The following is a 26096-nucleotide window of genomic DNA, read 5'->3' as shown; positions in this document are numbered from 1 at the left end:
TCGGATGAAGCGTATTTACTTCCAGGTTATTAATCTAAATGTAGTCGCTACATGTAACCAACCTATCTTAGAAAATTAACATACATACATTCTTTCAGATATACATACATACATATGTATGTACATATGAATACTTTTGATACTATAACTCCCCATCCAGGCGGATTTTAAAAATTTAACTAACCTATGTTAGTTACTTCCATGGGATCGCTTGATGCCCTGTGAACATTTTAGTAAAATCTGTTCAATGGTTCTAGATTCCACAAACAATATGTTTTCTATTTTCTACGTATAGATTTAAATGCAATGAGGTGGGCATTTTCTCTTGATCGCGCCACCCTTAGGTGGTGTCGATGATGTGTATTTACTCCTACATTACGCAGACATATTTCAAAGTCGGTATCTGTAACCGTTCTTAAGATATGCAGAAATTACATGTTCATAATATTTTAGGTATGATTACATTTGATGTTATAACTCCGGATCCACGCGGAATCTTAGAAGTTTATATAACCTATGTTTTTCCCAGGGCTTGCCATGACGTTCTGTGAAAGTCTCTGTAAAATTTGTTCAGCGATTTTTAAGTCTACAACCAAAATGTGTTCTATTTTTAATATTCAAATATTTAAAATGCAATGGAAAGTGCATTTTCCGTTTATCGTACCATGCTCATTTTCATGTGGATGATGTGTATTTACACCTACGTTATTCACACAAATTTTGAAGACGGTATCTGTAACCGTTCTTAAGATATACGCATATTACATGTTCCGAAATTATGAGGTTTGTTTACTATTGACGCTATAACTCTGCATCCACGCGGAATTTTAGAAGTTTAGCTAGCCTATGTTACTTTCAGGGCATGCCCCGACATACAGTGTAAATATCATTAACATCTGTTCAGCGGTTTTAGCGTCTATCGGGAACATACACACAAACAAACAAATTTTTTTCTATTTTATATATGTATATGTATATATAGATTTCTAAAATTTCAAATTTTGTGGTTACCATATTTTAGCTTGATTTATGTTAAGTAAAATGCTACGATGGATTAAATCGCTGAATATTGGAATTAGAAAATTTCTAATTTTTGACACATGTTGGAAGTGGTACAGGAAGAAAGGAAGTCGAAGTTAAGGATACAAAAATTAGAAAATTGGGCCTAACAAATAAAAATTCTAAATATTAATAGTACTCGTTCCTGACCCCCTCTCCTACATATTTTTCGGCAAGCTATGTTTCCGAAATGCATTTTGTCAAGACTTAAAAGTACATATGTCTTTGCTGAAACGCCTGTAATTTGATATTTGCATTTCTCAGTGCCATCAAATTAATTATTTTTTCTTTGTTATTTTTTTTTAATTTTCTCAAAATTTTTCACTTGTTTCATTTATTTCATACCAATCAAATACTTTATGTTATCCATATAAACATAATTATCAACTTACTATGCTTCATTTTTCCTTCATGTTGATTGGAAGACTCGGTACGACTTGATGTCAATTGATCCTGATCCGATTCGGATTCTTCACTTTCCGGTTCGGTTTTTCGTGAATGTCGTCGGCGATTTTTGGAAGACTAAATATATAAAAAAAAAAACAAAATGTTTTCAAGAAAAAAGCAAAAGAACAAAAATAATTGATTATAGCAACAATGTTTAGCCGAATAGCAGTTGAACAAATAATGGAGGTTAGTTATGGGATCAAAGTGGCTAAAGCCGGTCAAAGCATACTACTGGGGAGTTAACTGGTTGTGCTCAGTGATGATGTTGATGATTGTCATGTTGCCACAAACAACAAATACATTGGAGCCATAGCTAGGGCTTCATTTTATTGGCAATAACAAACAAACAAACAAACAAAAAGGATATACAGTGGTAGCTTATAATATCTAGCGTTCATTTAGCCTTTGTTCCATAAAAATAAAATTATATAAATATATGTAAATGAAAGTAAAAAAATAAATTACATAACCAGAAATATACGCCACCAATGACAATGTGATTTTGATTAAAATTAAAAATACTAGCACTTCTTAAAAAAAATGATAAATAAATAAATCAGAAATGCACATTAATACGAATGGTTGCACCATGATTAACAAACAAATCATTATGACTTTTAAAAGTAAACAGTGATGTTTGCAAAATCCTTTGCCCTATAAAAATATCGAAATTAGCGTTTTCATAGAAAAAATAAAAAATAACAAACCAACTGAACTCATAATTACACCCGCATAGTTACTAAAAACCAAAACGTATAAAAACTAGAAAAAACCCCAAATGAAGTATTAAATAAACGCACGATATTATGAAACGGTGAGGTTTGATAATGATTATGAATTGTCTGGGTTGGACGTTGATTTTGACTGTGGTGGTTATGGTGGTAATGATGGTGGGTGGTGGGTTTTAATACCGCAGCAGGTGGTGTCGACGAACAGCCCTCCGTCAGAGCACGCTCGTGATACATAAACGAATGCAGCAAGGTATTTGCGGGGCCAGCGTGATGTGGTTGGGACATGTTGCCACTTTCGGACAGCTGAAATGTGGCATAAGGAGAAATATCCTCGGAGGTCTCTATAAATAAAAAAGCAAATATGAAGAAACAAACGCAATGAGAATAATGTGTGAAGGATGGTTAGAACTGTATTTGAAAACATTAAATTTCCCGATCTATTCATAAAAAAAGTTTAATAAGGTTTATTATAAAACTTTGTGTACTCCCATCTCCATTAAAATGTCCCTCATGTATACAAAAATATGTATACATATAGTGTATATTGTTCCTTTTTTGGCTATGCCATACCAGTTCCTAATGTATACATAAATATGTATGCATATAGTGTATATTGTTTTATTATGTCTATGCCATACCTGGAATTTTATCGTTGTTCTGCATTGAAACCTTATGAATTGTGGCATAGTAACGTTCACGCTGTGCAGCTTCGGAATTTTGGCGATTTTCCAACGACTCCTTTTGTATGCGTCCGGTTTGTTCTGTAGGGAAAAAAGGAGCAATTTTAATTGAATGACATTCAATTTTAATTATGTTTACAGCTGGTGTGATCACAAATGATAGGTCATAAAGAAAGCCTGGATCTGTGTGTAGACAGGCATGACATCGTGTTATATACGAGGTCTGATTCAAAAATAACCATTATTTTTTGAGCTACGTATTTTTATACCCTACACCACACTGTGGTACAGTGTGGTGTGCATATGTTTGTAACAGGCAAAAAGAAACGAGATAGACACATGGTTCCTTTTGAGAAAATGCATGAATCACTTTCTAAGTCGATTTATGCATGTCCGTCCGTCCGTCTGTCCATGTTAAATTGTATTGTAAACAAAGTACATGTCGCATTTATTCTCCGAATTGGAGAATTATTTGCCCAAGGACGAACCCTATTGAAATTGGGAAAAATTGGTCCAGATTTAGATATAGCTCCCATATATATTTTCGTCCGATTTTGTGTAAATGGTGCACCAATGTCGCTATATATCATTCGATTTGCACGAAATATGCAATAGCGTACAGAATTTAGTCTACAATGATGTATGTAAAGTTTCGTGAAAATCGGTTCAGATTTAGATATAGTTCCCATATATATTTTCGTCCGATTTTATGTAAATGGTGCACCAATGTCCCTATATATCATTTGATTTGCACGAAATATGCCATAGCGTACTGAATTGAGTCTAGAATGATGTGTGCAAAGTTTCGTGAAAATCGGTTCAGATTTAGATATAGCTCCCACATATATTTTCGTCGGATTTTATGTAAATGGTACACCAATGTCCTATCGATTTGCCGAAATTGATCCCGTATATATTTTCGCCGATTTTATGTAAATGGTGCACCAGTGTCCCTATATATCATTCAATTTGCACGAAATTTGGCATAGCGTACTGAATTGAGTCTGCAATGATGTGTGCAAAGTTTAGTGAAAATCGGTTCAGATTTAGATATAGCTTCCATATATATATATATATATATATATTCATCTAATTTAAAGTAAATTGTGCAACAAAGTCCATATATATATATATATATATATATATCTTTCGATTTGCACAAAATTTGGCGTAGAATGATGTGCCATAGCGTCATAGCGTAGAATGATGTGCGATAAGCTTCGTGAAAATCGTTCCAGATTTAGGTATTGCTCTCATATATATTTCGTCCATGAAAATCGGTTCAATGAAATGAAATTTAGCATAGGTTTCAGAAAGGCGTAAAGATCTTATATTCAAGTACGTTCAATTTGATGCCAATGTTCTTTCGAAAAGGCGGAGTCTGTTAGGAGACATATGTAGAATATACCCAAAGTGGTGAAGAGTATTATATAGTCGGCCCAGTCCGACTATACTACTTTCCTTACTGGTTTATTTCTGAAGTTTTCTGTTTTTATTATTTTAGATTGTCAGTGTGGTTTTGATAGATAAAAAAGTAGTCTATGTCTGTATGTTGAAATCACAATAGATTTCGAAATATGTCCCTACTGACAACAGAAAAGTAACCGCATTGCCGACAGATATTATTTTTGTATAAAAGGTGTATATTTTAATCAAATAATTGGCCATCTGTGTAGAGGGATTTAAAGTAGGTTTGGTAAAATATTACGATGTGCAAACAATGAATTAAATCTGTTATTCAATTCAATTCGTTTCGATTTAAATTTACATTTTTTAAATATTGACCCTTTGTGATGGAGATACAACAAGGTGGGGACAGACGGGTCCCAGCTTCAAACTCGATCTATGCAAGGTAAACATATTACGATGTGCAAAGTTTCGATGAAATTGGATATCCCATTCGCTCCATATGAGTTTTCAAATGATGGCCCTTTGTGAGGGAGGTACTAAAGAAGAGGACCAATAAGTACCCTCTTACAATATTATACAGACATGGTTAGAGAATTAGGTTGCACAAAATGTAATTCAAATCGGATTGTCCGTTCGCATGACATTATAAAATTCATTTTCAGTAATATGTTGACAATTTTGTGTGGAAGGTACGGGTGGGAATGGACCGAAATTGAATTAGAGTTGGTAAAAATAAGATGATGTGTAAAGTTTAGGTCAAATCGGACATGCGCCTATAAGCCTCATTTTCCAATAATAAACCGGCTTGGTAAAAATATTGTGCTTTTCAAAGTTTGTATCCAATCGGATATCATAAAATTAATTTTCAGCAATATGTTCATCATTTTGTGTGAATGGTACCAGTGGAGTGGACCGATAATCCCTAACTTCGATTTAAGTTTGGAAGAAATATTACGAGGCTTAAAGTTTGAATCAAATCGGTTCATTCCTTTGAGAGTTATTGTGCCTACCAGCGAGACGGACGGACTGACGAACAAATGGTCTGAAACAGATTTGGTCGAAGGGCATACTTGTCGTACCTCCATTAGGTATGTATGTTATGCTGAGGGTATAACAATTATCAATACTGTTGAAATTTTTACGGTAGCCTCTAAATAACCGAGTTTTTTGACTATCATTGAGCAGAAAATCTCCCAACCACAAATGATCAATATTAACGCATGTTCCGCGGTAGTCCCCATATTACGGTACCCCAAAATATTTGGGATTTTGAAGCCTTTGGGAATGTGTATCCACATGATCTTTGTTTTGAAAATTCTCTTGGGTCACAATATTGGGTCACTTTTATGGGCATCCCCCATTATTGGGTACCACCTTCTAAATTGACTGAAATTCTATTTGCCGAAAATTGTCAATATAGATCCAATTATTGGTATAGCCCCCACATATACGTACCTAATTTTCTTTCAGAAGTGGCATAAAAAAAATCAGAAATTATGTTTTAAAATATTCCCATACAAAAACACCGTTTAATTTTCTGTATGTGGAAGTTCCTAAACGGTCCCTCATATAGTTCTCATATAAAGGTCCCGACCGATTTGTGGAATTTCGAATGCACCAAGCAGTAGAGGGTATAAAATGTTCGTCCCAGCTGAATTTAACGACTTTTTTACTTTTACCGAAACTGTGGACTCTTACGTAGATACAGTTAATATGACAGATCGACCAATTTATTTTCAGATAACAACTTCATAAAGTTTATTTCCTCTCTTCTATCGTATCTTATATTTTCAGATTTTTATTTAATTTCAGCTACATGGAGTAATGTGTACACACGTATTGTATATATACACACTCGTTACTCTGAGGTTGGGTATACGAGAAATACATTGTGCATGCGAGAAGTACGTTAAGCAATTGTATTATGCTATTCGAAGTATCCTGCAGATTTCTATTGTATGTCGCTGTTTACCATATTCAAACAACAACAGCCCAGTATAACGGAATATAGGACTCGATTCCAACGAAATCTATACAAACAAAATGCCTTAGGTCCTGTTACTGATTGTTGGCTTCCATTTATATGGATTTTTGTTTTCGAAGCAGTGGTTGTTCGTATTATTGTCGTCGTGTTGTTGTTATTGTTGGCATTACTACTATTGTTTGTTTTCACAATATTTATTGTTGTTCTAAATACTCACTGTGTCGGTAGCACATGAATACCAGTGCTATGGTGCATATCATCCCAGATACGGTAGCTATGCTCGGTATCAATAGGTTGACATTTCCGTAGAATACATTCGTGCCACGTTGTCCGCGCTGCACTATCTCTGGTGGGGGTGGATCACCGTCCTTGGTGAGTGTGACAAATGTGAACTCGGCCTGTGACACACCGGCCACATTGTGCGCTTCCATGCGCAATTGATATAGTGTCGATGGTTGGAGACCAGATATGGTAAAACGTCGCTGTGGTTTCAGGGCGTTTGACACTGCATAATCCAGCAATGGATCCAGCCACGTTAGCATTCGGTTGACCATGTACAAATCAAGTGTATTACGTAAACAAAAGAGAACACCAGAAAAGGCAAAAAAAGAGTAGAGAAACAGGCAAACATTAGTATGTGAGAAATTACCAATTAAAATGTATAAAGGAAGATAGAGCAAAAAATAGGTAAATTATTGTTCAATGAATGCAAAAATTCTTTTGTAAGTGTCATGCACTAAATTATCTGCATTGTTTTTTTTTATTATTTTCTGTATGGGTAATTCGGATAACAACAAAGGGGAGATATTTGTAATTTGTTCGTTTGTATATGTCACGTACCACTCAAGAGGAGGTTAATTGCCAATGTATGAATACTCTGTATTCTCAATTACATAGTTAAGTAGATTAAGACGAGTTCGTTTGGAAGCGTGTCATTTTGGGCTGTTTGCTTTAATTACATAAATCGTTTTATAAAAAAAATCGTTTGACGGGGACTCATTTCAACAATTTGAAATGAAACGTTGACATATATATTCGGATAAATTGGATTATGTTGTTATTCCGTTTGTAATCATTATAATCATTATTGTAATCATTATTGGACCCCATTTAGGTATAGCCCCACATATAACTCTACACTACAAATTGCAATATTTTGAGTTTTGTATACACATGTTCCATCTTGTGTTATGAATATCGGACCTCGTTTTGGGATTTTAAGATTTTGTTGAAATCCCCATTAAAAATCGTGTTCATAATGGCTTACAACATATGTCGGTATAGGTCCAAATTTTGGTATGTTAATCCTTACATCATCAAAAGTTGAGGAATTTAATATAAATATTTCCCATGAACATTCCCTATAGTATAGTTCCAGGTGCGGTTAGAATTGTAATTCTAAGTAACTATCAATAAACTGGTGGCGGGTATCCAAACGCTTTTTTCACTTGTTTTTCAAACAGGTTTCGTTATAGCCCTATTTGTTGTTGTTGTTCAATATGTTGAACACAGCAATTGTCTAAACTAAATAAAAACTACACAAAGACTGATGAAACTACCCGAAGTCATTGCTGGTTGAATTTAGTTTCCTGTACAAAATTTCCCCTAAATCGTACAAATCTTTCCATAAAGGTTTTCAAAACATCTTAGATATGTTGATGGATCTAGCATAATATTCTAAATAGGCATTCAGTTTCTTCCGAGCAGAATTTACCTGTGTGCAGAATAGTTTCCCTATGTGTAGGTCAACGTTATAACCCACATATAAAATTCCGAATTTCCCCTACTAGGCGTATGTAATTGGGCAATTTATTTACTCTGCGGATAAAAAACTTTCCTGCAAAAATTGTAATAAAATGTCCATGTTTTGACCCCTATATAAGGGTATCAGAAAAGTAGAGATATTTAATGTACTCCTTTATGTTTCGTTTCGGAGGAATTTAAAGATATTCCAAATATAGCAAGTTCTAATATCACATTTATACAATAATTGAATTTATATAATATTTTAACTGTACATATCCACATGTCTACATTCTTCCGATCTTCTACTTACCCAATATCCAATCCTTTTCGGGGCCATCCGTGACAGGACGATATTGTAATACAAAATATAACATGGGACAACCATTATCTGGCCATGTATGTAATCTTATGCTAACCGATGTTGAGTTGGGAGCTATTAACGTTGTAGTTGAAGGCACACCCGGACTTTGACCCTGAGTTCGTACATGTAACGTTATACTGGCCGGAGATGTGCCCACCTTATTGGTGGCCGTTAAGTGTATTTGATATGTACTGCCACAAACCAATCCCTTCAATTCATGGCTGGAAGCGTGACGTGACAATTGCTTCTCTTCTATATTTCCTGGTGTTCGCCGATAGTATAAGGTATAACCCGTTATCGGAGCATTACCGGTAAATCCACATTTCCAATGCATCAGAATACTACTGGTGGTAGCGCTTGTTACGTAGAGGACGGGAGCGGAAGGAGGTACTTGTACCAAAAGCATATGGGTTAGGCGGTCTGTGCCAATACCATTATCCACTTGGCAGCTGTAATTGCCGCTGTCCGATACTTGTAAATTGGATATTATCAAATCACCAGAATCCAATAACTGGGTATTGTGCAAACCCCCCTGTCGCAAGGGGACATCCGTCTTAAACCATTCTCGTTTGGGTTTACCAACTGCAGTGCAGGCTAGTGTCACCGTTGAACGCCATGGTCTAACAATTGGCCCACCAAATGAGACAATACGTGCCGGTACACGATTTGTGGTAATTTGTGAAGCCACCTTGGAACTTTTACCTTCACCGACACGTGTGGAAGCTGTTACCCAAAATTGATATTCCATGTGGGGATGTAGGTTTTTGGCTTCATAATAAGACTGCTGGGAGGGAAGACTTCGCTTTTCATTATTCAGTTCTTCGCGACCATTTACCACCCTTGTATAGAGATTATATTTGGTAATGACGCCATTCGGTTCGTTGGGTGGAAGCCACGAAACGTATAAAGATTGAGGGGAACTAACAACAACTTTGATGTCGGCTGGTGCCTCAGGAGCATCTTCTTCGGTGTGGCAATAAATGGAATTCGAAAGAACACCATCGCCCATTCGTGTATGGGCCAGCACCTGGATGCTGTAGTTGGTGAACTTGCGCAATCCCGTGAGCACAGTTGTCAGTGCCGTTGTCTTGCGGGACTCTACTTCATCCTTGTTCGGAGAATAATCGTCTAAAATGGGTTCAAATATCAATTTATAGCCCTGTAGTATGCCATTGGTGTGGTGAATCGGTGGTGGTTGCCATGACACTTGCAGGGATTGTGATGTCAATGCGGCACAGCGTATGTCTTCGGGAGCACGGCTGGGTACTTGAAAAAAGAAAAAAATGGTTGTAAATTAAAAATAAAATCAAAATTAACATTTATTGCAAAAACAAAGCAAATCTGAGTTTTTCATCTCATAACATACCATCTTCCATAGTTTGTGCTGAAGCTGGTTCAGAGAGAGGCCCAGGTCCAACTTGATTAAATGCCTGCACCACAACATTGTAGCGGGCAAATTTTTGAAGCCCAGTCAAAAGTAATTCGCCCGTACCACCATCGCCATCACCCGAAACTGAAGTGAAGTTATATGCCGTTGTACCAGAACTGGCCAGTTTATAGCCCACATTGTAACCCTGAATATCACCATGCCTCAGTTCGGCCAATGGTGCAATCCAGCTAACAAGTAATTCCGTCGACGACAATGGACGCACTGAGAGATTAAGTGGTGGCCCTGCTGGCCTTTGTGGTTCGGTGCGTATTACTAACTCTTGACTGGGTGCACTACGACCTGCAGTACCCTCAGCTATTACACGAAATGCATAACGAGTTGCCGGCTTGAGATTTTCAATTAAGGCATTGAAACTAGGTGGATCCTTAACTTCCATGTGCTGCCATTGGTCCATGAATGTAGCTGCTAGGGAAAATATGTATTTTTTAATTTTATTTCTAACGCTTAATGTCTGTCGACAGCTTACCATCCATCTCTTTATATTCCACTATGTATTTGGAAACATCTCCGGAATTCTGTACCTTGGGCTGCCATTTCAAATTGACCGAACGACTGGAGATCATGGCTGCTTCTAACACCGTTGGTGGTTGCGGTGGCTCCTGTACCATTAGTTGTACCAGTTGCTGATCATTGCCATATAAATTGCTGGCACGACAAAAATAGGGGCCACTATCGCTGGCATCAACTAAGCGAATTTGTAATTCTGCCGAAACTCCATCGGGCGTTGCCTCCTGTTTGACTGAAATTCTATGAAGTGAAACGATTGAAATCGGATGTTATAAGTGGAAGGTAAAACATGTATTAACCAGTAAGGAAAGTAGTAAAGTCGGACGGGGCCGACTATATGATACCCTTCACCACTATGGGTATATAAAACAGGACTATTAACATGAACTTGGACGAACTAAAATATGTGATACTTATCTAAATGTGAATCGCCTTAGATCAATCCGTAAACAAGTCATTCGTTTGTTACAATGGGACAAAATTATATAAATCGACTTCAAACAAAGCATTAGGACATCCGTTGGGCTATGTCTGTACTTCTAGAAAACGCAACTACGTTATTCTATGCTCAATTTTGGAAACTGTTCAAAATTGCATGTCAATTTGACAAACATGAGGAGTTTGATGCCCAATTTACTTAACATCGGGCGTAAATATATATGGAATCTATATCCAAATATGAATCAATTTCAACGAAACTTGTCACGGGTTAGGATATACTAATTTCAGTACGTTTTGTTCCTATCAGCCTATTGGTTCCTTGGTGCGTCAATTACTTAAAATCAATCTATAATAAAAGGGAGCTATATCTAAAACTCAACCGATTTTCACGAAACTTTGCACACATCATTCTGGACTAAATTCAGTACGCTATGCCAAATTTCGTGAAAACCGAGAGATATATATTGATGCACCATGTACATTAAATCGGACGAAATTATATATTTGAGCTCTATTTACATCTTGACCGATTTTCACGAAACTTGGCAGACATCATTCTAGGCTCAATTCAGTACGTTATGCCAAATTTCGTGCAAATCGAAGGATATATAGGGACTATGGTGCACCATTTACATGAAATCGGACGAAACTATATATGGGAGCTATATCTAAATATGGACCGATTTTCACGAACAAGGCAGACAACATTCTATGCTCAATTCAGTACGTTGTGCCAAATTTCGTGTAAATCGAAGGATATATAGGGACTTTGGTGCACCATTTACCTTAAATCGGACTAAACTATATATATAGGGACTTTGGTGAACCATTTACATGAAATCGGACGAAGCTATATATGGCAGCTATATCTAAATCTGAACCGATTTTCTCGAAACTTGGCACACATCATTCTGGACCCAATTCAGTACCCTGTGCTAAATTTAATGCAAATCGAATTATATATAGGGACTTTAGTGCAATATTTACCTTAAATCGGACGAAGCTATATATGGGAGCTATATCTAAATCTGAACCGATTTTCTCGAAACTTGGCACACATCATTCTGGACCTAATTCAGTACTCTGTGTCAAATTTCATGCAAATCGAAAGATATAAAGGGACTTTGGTGCCCCATTTACCTTAAATCGTCAATTACTTAAAATCAATCTATAATAAAAGGGAGCTATATCTAAAACTCAACCGATTTTCACGAAACTTTGCACACATCATTCTGCACCTAATTCAGTACTCTATGCCAAATTTCATGCAAATCGAATGATATATAGGGACTTTGGTGCACCATTTACCTTAAATCGGACGAAACTATATATGGGAGCTATATCTAAATCTGAACCGATTTTCTCGAAACTTGGCACACGTCATTCTGGACCCAATTCAGTACCCTGTGCTAAATTTAATGCAAATCGAATTATATATAGGGACTTTAGTGCAATATTTACCTTAAATCGGACGAAGCTATATATGGGAGCTATATCTAAATCTGAACCGATTTTCTCGAAACTTGGCACACATCATTCTGGACCTAATTCAGTACTCTGTGTCAAATTTCATGCAAATCGAAAGATATAAAGGGACTTTGGTGCCCCATTTACCTTAAATCGGACGAAAATATATATGGGAGCTATATCTAAATCTGAACCGATTTTTCCCAATTTCAATAGGGTTCGTCCTTGGGCCAAATAAGTGACTTGTGCCAAATTTCATCCAAATCGGATCATAAATGCGACCTGTACTTTGTTTACAATTTAACATCTACAGACGGACAGACGGACGGACGGACGGACATGCATAAATCGACTCAGAAAGTGATTCTATGCATATTCTCAAAAGGAACCATGTGTCTATCTCGATTATTTTTGCCTGTTACAAACATATGCACAAAGACATAATACCCTGTACCACAGTGTGGTGAAGGGTATAAAAACGAAAAATAAAGTAGTGTAAAATACAATAAAATAGTAATATATAATATACGGTACCGTAATATGAGGGCTACCAGGAAACATGGACCAATATAAATTTTTGATAGTGCGATTTTTACCCAATGGAAAACAAGGATAATAAATTATTGCAAAGTATCAAAAGTATCAAAATACCTAACATTAGGGGGATTCCTTACATGGGGCTACCCTAAAAAGTGGACACATATTTCTCATTTTAATTACCAAAAATCCTAAGAATATAATTTTCCAAGGACACTTGAAACATAAAGTTTGGAACTTTGTAATTTTTGAAGGTGTATTAAGACATTTTTTTAATATTTTGATTTTTAATCTGTGTCTTTAATTTATTTACGATACTCTCTGTGGGGACTTGTAAAACATGACTACAAACCATATAAATTAACAACAACAGAATAAATTGCAACAAAAAATCAACGAAAGAAAATAATGAATAAAATATAGGAACAAAAACACAACAAAAGTAATGAAGAGGTTTTACGTACTTGTAATTTGTCGATGGATTCAGTGTACTCTTGCCCGAACGCATCCAAACGATATTAATCGGTTTGTCACCGCTTACCGAACACTGCAGTATTGCCGTATCACCCTTTTTCACCGTCACCGAACGTGAAGTCGATTGGAAATAGGGCGAAGCTTTTCATATTCCATTTGAGCCACCACGCCAAAAATTTTACATCAGCATGTCAAACAGGTCGAACAGCAAAAGGGCGTCGATGTCATCGTCATCAATGTGGTGAATAGTGATGGGCGGGTGGTGTGCAGCAAAAATCATTAATGGGAGCATAAAAATAAAAGATCGAAAAAAATACGAAAAGGCCACAGAGGCACATTAAATTAAGTACAGGCGACATAATGATTGTAAATGTGTAGTAAATACGTCTGGGGTGATCAACCGGCTAAGCTGGATGGTGTACGGTAAGCAATTCTCTGGGATGATGTCATTGGAAATTCTCATGCGTATCAATTAGTTGGAATTGGTTGGCTGTCATGTAATCAGCACTTCATTAAAATTAAACTTAACCATGACAGTAGTATGGAAAAAATTACGGAAAGTTGGAAAAAAATTATTTTCAAGTAGTTTTATATATATATATATATATATATATATATATAGAAGATTTCTGAGTTGATACTACCCGATACTGAAGTGTAGTTATATGCCGTTGTACCACAACTAGCCTTTTTTAGCCCACATTGTAATCCTGAATACAGGTTAAGAGGTGGCTCTATTGGCCTTTGTGGTTCGGAGCGTATTATTGATTGGCCTGTAGTAGTCTTTAAAAATTCGATATATACATATGTAAGTTTTTTTTAGGATTGTAATCCTGAATACATGTTAAGAGGTGGCTCTATTGGCCTTTGTGGTTCGGAGCGTATTATTGATTGAAGCACTTCGACCTGTAGTAGGCTTTAACAATTCGATATATACATATGTAAGATTTTTTTTTAGGACGATAATAAATTGAACGTTCACTTATCCAGATTCACTGTCGGTGCCTTAGTACATATGTCTGCTCTCCCCCCGTATGCTGACCCTTGGCATATCAATATTTGAAAACATGCTTGAGATGATATTAATTTTTTATCATTGTGTCCAAAAAAATGAATGTATATGCCACATTATTCTTGTATTTCTGCGCATCTTAAATTAGTGGATTTAAAAAAGTTCGCCCGAACTAATGACTTTAGTTAACATTACGCTAATAATTTTTTTTAACTACTGTACAGCCCAACCATACGCTTTGGCCTCAGTCAATTTTTGCCAACTTTTCCAATTTAGCTAATTATTCATTGAACGAAGATTGAATTCCGCAAATGTATAAGGTTTCGTTTGACTGACTGATTGATGAATTAAAATGTTACAGTCGTTGTTCGGTGGCAACATAAGTATGAGCAAAATGAAACGTAAAACCACACCAAACTTACAATTAACTTTTAATTGTATCACTTTGCCGATGCCAGTACCGATGCCGTTATTGGCCTGGCACAAATAAAATCCCTCTCGGTCCTCTTTGACATGCTGCAACAGTAATGAACCATTCGAAAGTAATTTTGTAAATGGCCGTTCACGCACCTCTTCATATTCGCCAGATTTGCTACCTGTAAAAAAATAAATCGATAAAGAGATAAAATAAAGAATAACGTGTTAACATACATGTAAATGTTTGCAATAAACGAATGAATGTCAGTATGTATATAAAAGACAACCATATTTGCATTCGAAATGTGCAAATATAGACAGCAATGTTTGTGTATTGGACTTTTCAAATAATAAAATTTTTTTAAGTAGATGTTGCCATAGTAAATCATGAGATGGTGGTCATATTGAATTTTTTCACCGGAATTAAAATCCGTGGCATTTTGTTATTTTTTTACTCAAAAGACTAGGTCCAGATACATTATGAAAAACTATAGGTTTCGCCGTTGATTAAAACCGAACATATATACAATCTTTTGTGAAGATTATTCCATATCTGCGGTCTGGACTTTGATGGACGCACGGCTATACCAAAACGTTATTCTAAGACCAATGTTTCATGGAGTTACACAAGTTACAATACCCTACCAGAATATATATATTTTTGTAGGGTAGAATTACAAACATTTGGGAGAAAGGGTATTGAAAATATTGCTCTTGTAAGACCAAATGTAGGATACAATTAACAACAATATATAGACTGGATCACTACTATTTCCAATCTATACTAATAAAAGAGTAAAATGATTGACTGACTGACTAATTGACAGACTGACTGATTTAACGATTCATCAACACCCAGACGAAACGGCTGAAGCTAGAATCTTGATATTTGGAGTTAAAGTCACTCCGAAGGTGTTAGAAAAGGCTGGGTTTTTGGAACTTCGTACTAGAATGGTACGAAAAGTACTAATCTACACTAATAAAAGTGTAAAGTGATTAACTGAATGACTGATTTAACGATTCATCAACACCCAGACGAAACGGCTGAAGCTAGAATCTTGAAATTTTGGGTGAGGGTCACTCTTGGTCTAAAGGTGACAGAAATTCGTTCTAGAATGGTACAAAAAGTACTAAAACGTACTAAATATGATACCATTTGTATTTGGCGAACCGGTGGAGGTAGAATTCTGAAATTTGGTTTGGTGGTCGTTGATGGAGTGTAAGATAGATCTACCAAAGGATTTTTGGAAATTCGAACTATAACTATCCAAAAAGTACGAAAATGTACTAAATTTGGTACAATTCTATAGCATGTGAATGGATAGCGCTAAAAACTTGAAATTTGGAGTGTGAATTATGATTGAGAAGTAGTGTCCATTTAAGGAGATGGCTTTAAAAACGTGTACACATGTGTACCTAAAAGTACTATATTTGATGCAAATTTAATCTATACTAATAAAAGAGTAAAGTGATTGACTGACTGACTGATTTAAAGATTAATCAACGTACAGATGAAACGGCTGAAGCTAGAATCTTGAAATTTTGGTCGAGGGTCACTCTTGGTCCAAAGGTGACAGATAAGCCTAGGTTTTTGGAAATTCGTACTAGAACGGTACGAAAGGTACTAAAACGTACTAAATGTGGTACCATTTTTATTTGGAGAACGAGTAGAGATAGAACTCTGATTTTTGGATTAAGGGTCACTGATGGAGTGTAGAATATATGTAGCAAAGGACTTTTTGGAAATTCGAACTATAAGTATCTGAAAAATACTGAAATGTACTAAATTTGGTACAATTTCGTAGCATGTGAATGGATTGAGCTAAAAACTTGAAATTTGCAAATTAAGGTTGGGAATTAGGGTCGATATGAGGAGAGTTTGGAAAGCGTGTACCCATGTGTACGAAAAGTACTATATGGTACTATATTTGGTACAAATTCAATTTGGATATACAAATCGAGCTGGAGTTCTGGAATTTGCAATTAAAAGTACTGTCGGAGTGTAGGATTGGGATATGAACGTAGTTTTAGAAATTTGTTACTTATGTGATCGAAAAGTACTAAATCGTACTATAATCGGTACAGTTTGGATTTGGGTGAACCGATAGAGCGGGTACAATGAAATTTGTAGTTAGGATCACTGTAGGGATGTGGGATTGGGGTCAGGATGCAGTTTAGGAAAATAACACTTATGTGTACTAAACGGTACTAAATTTGGTACAATGGTACAATTGGTACAATTTGAATTTTAGGAGAACCAATAGAGCTAGAATCATAAAATTTGGAGTCAGGATCACTGTTGAGGTGTAAGATTGTACCAATGTGTACTAAATTTGGTACAATTTGAATTGTGGGTAAAGCGATAGAGTTGGAATCCCGAAATTTTGATTTAGGATCACTGTAGAGGTGTAGGATTCGGGTATGTAGGAAGGTTTGGAAATTGGTAGTACTATGTACTAAATTTAGTACGATTTGGTTTGTGGGTGAATCGAAAGAGTTGGAATACTGAAATTTTGATTTAGGAACACTGTGGAGGTGTAGGATTGGGGTAGGTTGGAAGATTTCGAAATTGGTATTACTATGTACTAAATTTAGTACAATTTGAATTGTGGGTGAACATATAGAGTTGGAATCCTGAAACTTGTATTTAGCATCACTGTGGGATGAAGGTTTTGGCTAAGTAGGAAGTTTTGGCAATTTGTACTACTGTGTATTAAATTTGGTATAATTTGAATTATGGTTTAACCGATAGAGTGTCGGTTAAGGTTTGGGTTAAGTAGGAAGTTTTGGAAATTCGTACGACTGTACTAAATTTGGTACAATTTGAATTATGGGTGAACCGATAGAGTTGGAACCATGGAACTTGGATTAAAAATCACTGTGGGGGTGTAGGATTGGGGTATGTATGAAGTTTTGGAAATTGGTACTATTGTGTACTAAATATGGGACAATTTGAATTGTGGGTGAACCGATAGAGTTGGAATTATGAAACTTAGATTTAGGATCACTATGGGGGTGTAGTTTTGGGTTAAGTATGAAGTTTTTGAAATTCGTACTACTGTGTACTAAGTTTGGTACAATTGAAATTGTAAGTGAACCAATAGAGAAATTTGAATTTGGAATCATTGTGGCGTTGTAGGATCGGGGTATGCAGGAAGTTTTTTTGATGGTTGAGGTGGGTACTTATGGATTTGGGTGAACCTTTAGAGCTCCAGTCATGACATTTTGTACTAAATAGTACTCAAATTTAATTTATGGTCGATATTAATGTGTTGATTGTTTAGTTTTTCTGGCATATGCAGTTTGTCTGCGGAAATTAAATAATATGTTAATATACGTTTAAATATTCCCCACGTTCGCTAACGAAGTAGCGGGTATATGCTAGTATATATATTAAACCTAAAGTATCACGACCATTAAGAGATGAAATGCAAATCACACTGTAATGGCATTCATTGTTAATTATTACCCGACTGTCCTTGACTATATTTCTTTGAATATTTAACCAATTTTGAATTATTAAACAACGCTTATAAGTTTTATAATGTGTATCCAATGTGGTATTTCTAACGAAAAAAGAAACTTACCTGTAGCCTTTTTCCAAACGATACTGGGCGTTGGTACACCCTGCGCCTGACAGTGCAACATAATATGACGATTCCGTTCCACATTTGCATCGCTTGGTTCAACAATCCAACGTGGCGGAACTAAAACGCGTAATAAATTATAACATTTAAAAAACATTAATTACTGACTGGCAAGTTATTTTTTTAAATTTTTTTATTTTTTTAAAAAAAATTATATTTTTCTCATGTATCTATTAATTATACAAATGATAATTTTTTAAGTGATAAACAAGAAGAATACATTCAACTCTCATTTAGAACGGAATAAAATAAATATCAGAAAAATTGCCAAAGAGCAGTTGTAATAGATTAGAGAAGTAGTAAATTGGGGGAAAAAGTTTTTTTTTCATTTTGTTTTCTGATGTTTTAGTTTCTATATATTTAGTAGTGATAACTAATTATGAACAAATACGATACGATACGAATAAAGGAATATTATTTATTTTTATTATCGAACAGAAGTTGTAGATAAATGGTAATAATTAGAGTGAAGTTGTAGAGATAGAGAAATAGAGAGCAATAAAAATAGTACGAGTGGATAAGCAAAACAAAACAAAACACAACAGAAAGGAGAAAAAATCATTTTGAAATCTATTGGAAAAGTATTTGAATTGTTTTCAGGCTATTTAGCATGGATTAGTTGGAATTGAATATAATATTACGGGAAGTTGGTAAACAAAAAAAAAAATTTGTTTCTTGCACATAAATAATATTAGATCGGTTATGCAACATAAATATAAGTAATTAGCAAAAAAGGAATTAATTGAATTGTGGCATACACACATACACGAATTCATAACTTGATAATTATAATTCAACGATTGTATACATATGTATACAATTGCTTATTTTTGCTTATAATTGAATTTAATCTTATCCTATCGATTGAGGAAGTGTTATATGACGCAATTATATTTGGGAAAGTTCACATTTGGAGCGACTTTTGCAGTTTGTGATACGCTTTGTAGCTCGAAAACGAAGGAAATCGATCAGCATTTATATTTCGATCTACTCGAATCGGGTTTATCCTAGTTCATACTACAGCTATGCACTCACAGAGAAACGGCATATACATTAGAACTTTCTACCGGGTTAACCTACTTTATGACGATTTATTTGACATAAATAAATACAAAATTAAATTTTTTGAAACAATTGAAACCCACTGGGTTTTAATTTTTCTAGATTTTCAATGGGCTGGTAAATCAATACCAATGCTTGTTAATGTTTGTAACTTTGAACATATAATTAAAGATTTAAAAAAGAAGAAAAATAATTTACAAAAAATGTTTGTTATTGTTTTGTCCTTATTTTTGATGGCGGGCATGATAACTCCCCACTGGAACATCGGAATCCGAAAATTCCAACGGTGTTAAAGAGAGCACATGTCTGTCTCTCATATGAACTAGGATTTTTACTTCGCTCTAAAATTAACAAAATGGCGGACCTTTGACAAAATATTTTTGGAAAATCACCGATTTTTTACCAAAAACCAAGTTAAAAATAAGGAAGATCTTCACCGATTGGCTTAATCCTAGTTCATACGATAGCTAAACACTCACAGAGAAACGTGTAAAAATTTCGAATCGATTGGGTCATTAGTTTTTGAGTTATCGTGCCCACCATTCACAAAAGAGAAAAACGCGTTTAAAGTTATTTAGCCGTCACTTGATGCAAAATTAATCGGCTATTTTTTGAAATTTTCTCTTGAAATTTTGTAGGGACATTCTTGAATTAGTTTAGATTGAATTAAACCAAAAAAAAAATTGACCCTGAGAATGGGAGGGGGGGTCCCCTTAATAGAAAATATTGTATAGAAAATTGCTTATATTTTGAACGACACGTTAATATTTCTCCATACTCCATAAGGTGTATATAGTTTTGATCACACGATAAATATCGCAGTATTTAAGATAGATATATATTTTGATTAATCATTCCACTCTTATTCGGTATTTTGGAGATGTTGGCATGTGTCTTAACCGACATTGCTGTAATTGGAGTTTTGGGTTGTCATTACTCAATGATTTTTTGGTCCGGTTTTCAACCAAATTGTCTGTAATTTGTATACCCTACACCACACTGTGGTACAGGGTATTATGTCTTTGTGCAAACGAGATGTCAGACAAAAGGAAACGAGATAGACACATGGTTCCTTTTGAGAATATGCATAGAATCACTTTTTGAGTCGATCTACGCATGTCCGCCTGTTCGTCCGTCTGTCCATGTTAATTTGTAAACAAAGTACAAGTCGCATTTATGATCCGAATTGGATGAAATTTGGCATATGTCACTTATTTGGCCCAAGGACGAACCCTATTGAAATTGATCAAAATCGGTTCAGATTTAGATATAGCTCCCATATATATTTTCGTCCGAATTAATGTAAATGGTGTACCAAAGTCCTTATATATCTTTCGATTTGCACGAAATTTGGCACAGCGTACTGAATTAGGTCTAGAATGATGTATGTTAAGTTTACTGAAAATCGGTTCAGATTTAGATACGGTTGCACGAAATTATATATTTATGTCCGATTTAATGTAAATGGTGTATCAAAGTCACTATATATATTTCGATTTGCACGAAATTTGGCATAGCGTAATGATTTAGATTTGGAAATAGCTCCAATATATATTTTCGTCCCATTTAATGTAAATGGTGTATCAAAGTCAATATATATCTCTCGATTTGCACGGCATAGCGTAATGAATTAGGTCTAGAATGATGTGTGCTAAGTGTCGTGAAAATCGGTTCAGATTTAGATATAGCTCCTATATATCTTTTCTTCCAATTTTATGTAAATTGTGCACTAAAGACCCAAAGTTTGTCCGATTGTCACACAACTTTTTACAATGAACTGTATGTTAATCTCTGGCAAGTCTCATTGAAATCGGTTCACAATGACATGTTTAGGGATCCATTTTCGTGTATGGTCCTTCAACGTCTGTTAGGATTCATCTGTTGAATATACCCAAAGTGGCGAAGGGTATCATATAGTCGGCCCCGTCCGACTTTACTACTTTCCTTACTGGTTTTCTATTGTTATTGAGTGACAAATCAATAACGGTCCCTCTTTTGGTATAGCCATCATATATAAATTCAGACATTTTTCAACAATTTAAAATATTTGTGAGTTTTGGGTTCGTCGTCAGTGCCATCTATTGATGGCAAAGCACGCCCATCATGCAATTTCCAAGCATTAAAATTAGTTCACAAGAAAATATAAAATTGTAAAATTGCACCAATTTTATTTAAAAATATACAGTAGGTTAAAAGTTATAAGGAAAACTAATGAGGTTTAAATTATACATAATCGATTTACTAGATGACGCCAAATGACGTCAATTGTGCCTCTACTGATAGGGATGATTCAAAAAAGTGTAATTACACAGAAATAATTAACATGGATATTAATAGCTTAGAATATACAGTATCCATGATTGTTTGCAGAAGCTCAGAATATTTTCTTCGCTACAGTGTTCAAAAGAGCTTATCGAAGTTGCCACGGTAACCGAAAAATCATCAGTTCTTTAAGTCAAGCTCTCTAAGCGTATAATTTCTGAACAGATAATCGCATCTTTAAAAAATGAATGTCATAAGAAAACGGAGACATTCTAAGAATATATAATTGTCATTAAAATAATGCAGGAAAATGTACATATTCAACTAATTTTTAGATTTTTATTTATTTTATTTTACGAGAAAATATGCGTTTGTGCTGTCTCCTTTACTGTGACCGGCAAAAAGAAATTAAAAAAAACTTCAATACCACGATTTGAACTGCCCACATAAATAATCGTTCACTTGAAAGTCGACGACCAGAGTGAGTGGACCGATATTTCCCATCTTCGAACTTGATTTAAATTTAAAGAAATATTCCGATGTGCCAAGCTTCAATAAAATCGATTGCTCCCTTTGAGCGTTATCGTGCGCACCAGCCGGACGGAAATACGGATGGACAGACGGACGGACAGAGCGGACATTTGTAAATCGACTCCAAATTGTGTGAAACGGATTTGATCCAAAGAAACATGGGGTTTAAAACTAATATTCCGTTTAGGCACACATACATAGAACGCAAATTTAGTGTGTGTGCAGTTAAACGATTTCCGAAGTCAGTATGCGTTACTTCAGATTTTCCGTGTTGTTTATATAGTATACATGTATTATAAAAATATGTATATGTATGCCTGTATATATTTAAATTATATAGTTTTGTTTTTAACTTAAAAAACAATTATGCCAGCAAATAAAAGTACAAAACTAATTATCACCAATTAGCCGGAATTTTTGTTTAAAATAAAATAAGTAAATAAACTCATGAGTCACAGCAACAAATACCAAACATCTAATTATAAGGGATTAATGGGAATTTTATTTATTGATATACAGATGTATATATAGGTATACACGACATGCCCTAAAGATGGCAATAGAATTGCAACTGGAATTTTAAATATATGTATGTGTAATATTTTTGCAAATTAAAAAGAAAATAATTATTAAAAGGCTAAATAAGAATTCAGACTATAATTTCATTTATATTGATCAAAAGGAAACTCAAAGCATTTTCTTTGCCTGAACTATTGTATTTCTTTCCTTGAAACTGAAAACCAATTTCAATCAAAGCAATTAAATTGTAGTGTACATTTAAATAAAGCTTGCAAATAATAGGAAAAAAAGAGATAAACTAAAATTTCAAAGCAAATCAAAATGGCAGACAAAGCAATCCATAATTACAAATGACCAGGTGGTATGGATAATGCAATTGTCATTGGCAAACTTATTCTCAAAATGCACAACCCGCAATCAGATTCTGTAGCAATGTGGAGCCTTGCAGAATAAATAGTTCATGCCATCGCAATGTTCTTGCTATAAAATTCAAATCATTATCCATATCCTCTGTGACTTTGCAATGGGACTTAGCAGGTGGGGATGCCAAGGTGGATTATTGTCATCAATAGTACATTGCAAGAAGAACTCAGAACATGCAATTTCATGCAGCTTCTGTTTGGGGAATATTGCAATCATGCATTCGTTATATTCGTTATATAAATTCGTCATTTGCTAATCTGTTTATTTGCTTTTTTTGTGGTACTGAATTGAATTGGTGATACGGATGACGGATGACAACTATTAACTAAATGATTGAGAATCATGAACGAACAAGCAAATGTTAATTTCTGTTTTAATTTAGTTTACTGCGAAGCTTTAATAGACTATTTAATTTCATTGAGAGTTTTTGTTTTCCATGTTGATGTTGTTATTATCTTGTGATTTGCATTTATTTTTTTTTTGCTGGTTATTTTTATTTCATCTTAGCATATTTTTCCTCGAATCTCAATGGAATAAAGCAATTTAGGCATTTTCACATTGATCAAGTTGTTGTTGTTTTTTTTATTAATTAATTTCATTGTTTAAGAATAGGGTTGTGTAAAAAGCGCTGCATTAATGTGCATTAAGCTGTAGTTAAATAAAGCAAAATAATATTAATATAAATATGTATATTAACAATTTCATATAGTATACAATAATTATATACGTTAGTAAATCAACTAAATAATCAATTGGAAAATATTGTAATAATGGCAGAAACACATATTTGCATTTGTTATTTATTAAATATGTGAGCACACCCTCCACCTTACGATGGAGTCTATATTAAATTGGGCATCATTTTACAGCATATCGATATATAAGGCAAATTTTGTCATTCTCTACACAAAAGTCTGCGTTAAGTCGGTATAAGAAATATATTTCCAAAAAAGTGTTGACTGTATTTAGGGAGGTTCTAGAAAAGGTTATCCTATCTTTCTCATTTAATGTAATCAATTGATCAAATTTTTTAACCTTCTTAGTGGAAGTGCAAAAAGTGGTGTCTGGATGAAAATGGAATATTCAGTTAACTTTAAAAGTTTTCACACGTGTTACTCCTTATGGGAGCGGACTAGAAGGAAAGGACCGATTTCATTCTCCATTATTATACAGGCATGGGTAAACTATTAGGTTGTGCAAAGTAAATCGGATTCTTTGTTTGCATGATATTTTAAAATTTGCTAAAAGCATTGTAATGTGCTTAGTTTGATTAAATCCAGACCCTCCATTCGTTTATTATTGGATTAACAATTTTTCAAATTTTTGACGCTTTAATTAAGAGGTCGCATTTATGGTGCAAATTGAAAGAAATTTGGCATAGGTCATTTATTCGAAATTGGGAAAAATCGGTTCAGATTTAGATATAGCTCTCATATATAATTTCGTCCAATTTAATGTAAATGGTGCACCAAAGTCCCTATATATCTTTTAATTTACACGAAATTTGGCATAGCGTACTGAATTGAGCCTACAATGATGTGTGTAAAATTTCCTGAAAATCGGTTCAGATTTAGATATAGCTCCGATATATAGTTTCGTCCAATTTTAGGCAAATGGTGCACAAAATTCCCTGAAAATCATTCGATTTGCACGAAATTTGGCATAGCATACTGAATAAAGTCTAGAATGACGTGTGCTAAGTTTCGTGAAAATCGGTTCAGATTTAGTTATAGCTCCCATATATATTTTCGACCGATTTAATGTAAATGGTCACCAAAGTTCCTATATATCATTCGATTTCCACGAAATTTGGCATAGTGTAATGAATTAGGTCTAGAATGATGTATGTAAAATTTCTTGAAATCGGTTCAGATTTAGATATAGGTCCCATATATGTGTTCCACCGATTTAATGTAAATGGTGCCCCAAAGTCCCTGTATATCCTTCGATTTCAACGAAATTTGACATAGCGTACCAAATAAACCCTAGAACGCTGTGTGTTAAGTTCCGTGAAAATCGTTTCTCGTTTCATATATATTTTCGCCCTATTTAATGTAAATGATGTACCTAAGTCCCTACATTTCTTTCGATTTGATCGAAATTTGGCATAGCGTACTGAAATAAGTCTAGAATGATGTGTGTGAAGATTCGTGAAAATCGGTTCAGATTTACACAAAATTTTGCATAACGTACTTAGCATAGTTTCGCCAAAACGTGTGTCATGTTTTGTTGGAATTCGTCCAGATTTAGATATAGCCCTCATATGGTTTCGTCTGATTTTAAGTAGGACCCAAAATATGTCTATTAGGAACAAAACGTGCATTAATTTATCTAACCTAAACTGTGACAAGTGTCGTTGGAATCCGTTCATATTTGGATATAGCTTTCATATCTATTTTCATCCGATTTTATGTAAATTTTACACATACTCTTCATGTTTTTCTTTCAGAATAGAATGACGTAGTTGCGTTTGGAAGTACAGATGTAGCCTATATATATTTCAAAACGACTTCGTGTTCAAAGTATTCAACGGGTACACGATTGATATTTGCATTAAATCCATTTACCTAATTTTGTCCCATTGTAAAAATGAACATGTTTATGGATATATATATATATATATATATGTCTATTGTGCATTAATTTAGGTAACCTAAACCGTGACAAGTATCGTTGGAATCCGTTCATATTTGGATATAGCTTTCATATCTATTTTCATCCGATTTTATGTAAATTTTACACATACTCTTCATATTTTTTTTTCAGAATAGAATGACGTAGTTGCGTGTGGAAGTACAGATGTAGCCCACATATATATTTCAAACCGACTTCGTGTTCCAAGTATTCAACGGGTGAACGATTGATATTTGCATTAAATCCATTTACCTAATTTTGTCCCAATGAACATGTTTATGGATTGATCTAAGGC

At 34.6% G+C, this 26096-nt stretch overlaps 1 protein-coding gene across 1 annotated transcript in view; it reads right to left on the bottom strand.

Annotated features, from left to right (window-relative positions):
* Positions 1-26096, bottom strand: part of LOC133335004 (cell adhesion molecule Dscam2) — a 52083-nt gene that overhangs the window by 6228 nt on the left and 19759 nt on the right. The window contains exons 6-15 of the mRNA XM_061543307.1: positions 18311-18430; positions 14729-14902; positions 13285-13435; positions 10335-10615; positions 9785-10270; positions 8368-9684; positions 6529-6816; positions 2876-2998; positions 2421-2578; positions 1452-1581 (exon numbers count right to left, since the gene is read on the bottom strand). Of these exons, the coding sequence (XP_061399291.1) occupies positions 1452-1581; positions 2421-2578; positions 2876-2998; positions 6529-6816; positions 8368-9684; positions 9785-10270; positions 10335-10615; positions 13285-13435; positions 14729-14902; positions 18311-18430 (3228 nt within the window). The remainder of the gene's footprint in view (positions 1-1451; positions 1582-2420; positions 2579-2875; positions 2999-6528; positions 6817-8367; positions 9685-9784; positions 10271-10334; positions 10616-13284; positions 13436-14728; positions 14903-18310; positions 18431-26096) is intronic.

The sequence above is a fragment of the Musca vetustissima genome, unplaced genomic scaffold (genome assembly GCF_032173495.1).
Source record: "Musca vetustissima isolate MV318-11 ecotype Yass unplaced genomic scaffold, APGP_CSIRO_Mvet_v1 utg29110, whole genome shotgun sequence".
NCBI lineage: Eukaryota > Metazoa > Arthropoda > Insecta > Diptera > Muscidae > Musca > Musca vetustissima.
The sequence above is the reverse complement of the archived record's forward strand: the minus strand, read 5'-3'. Positions and strand labels throughout refer to the sequence as shown.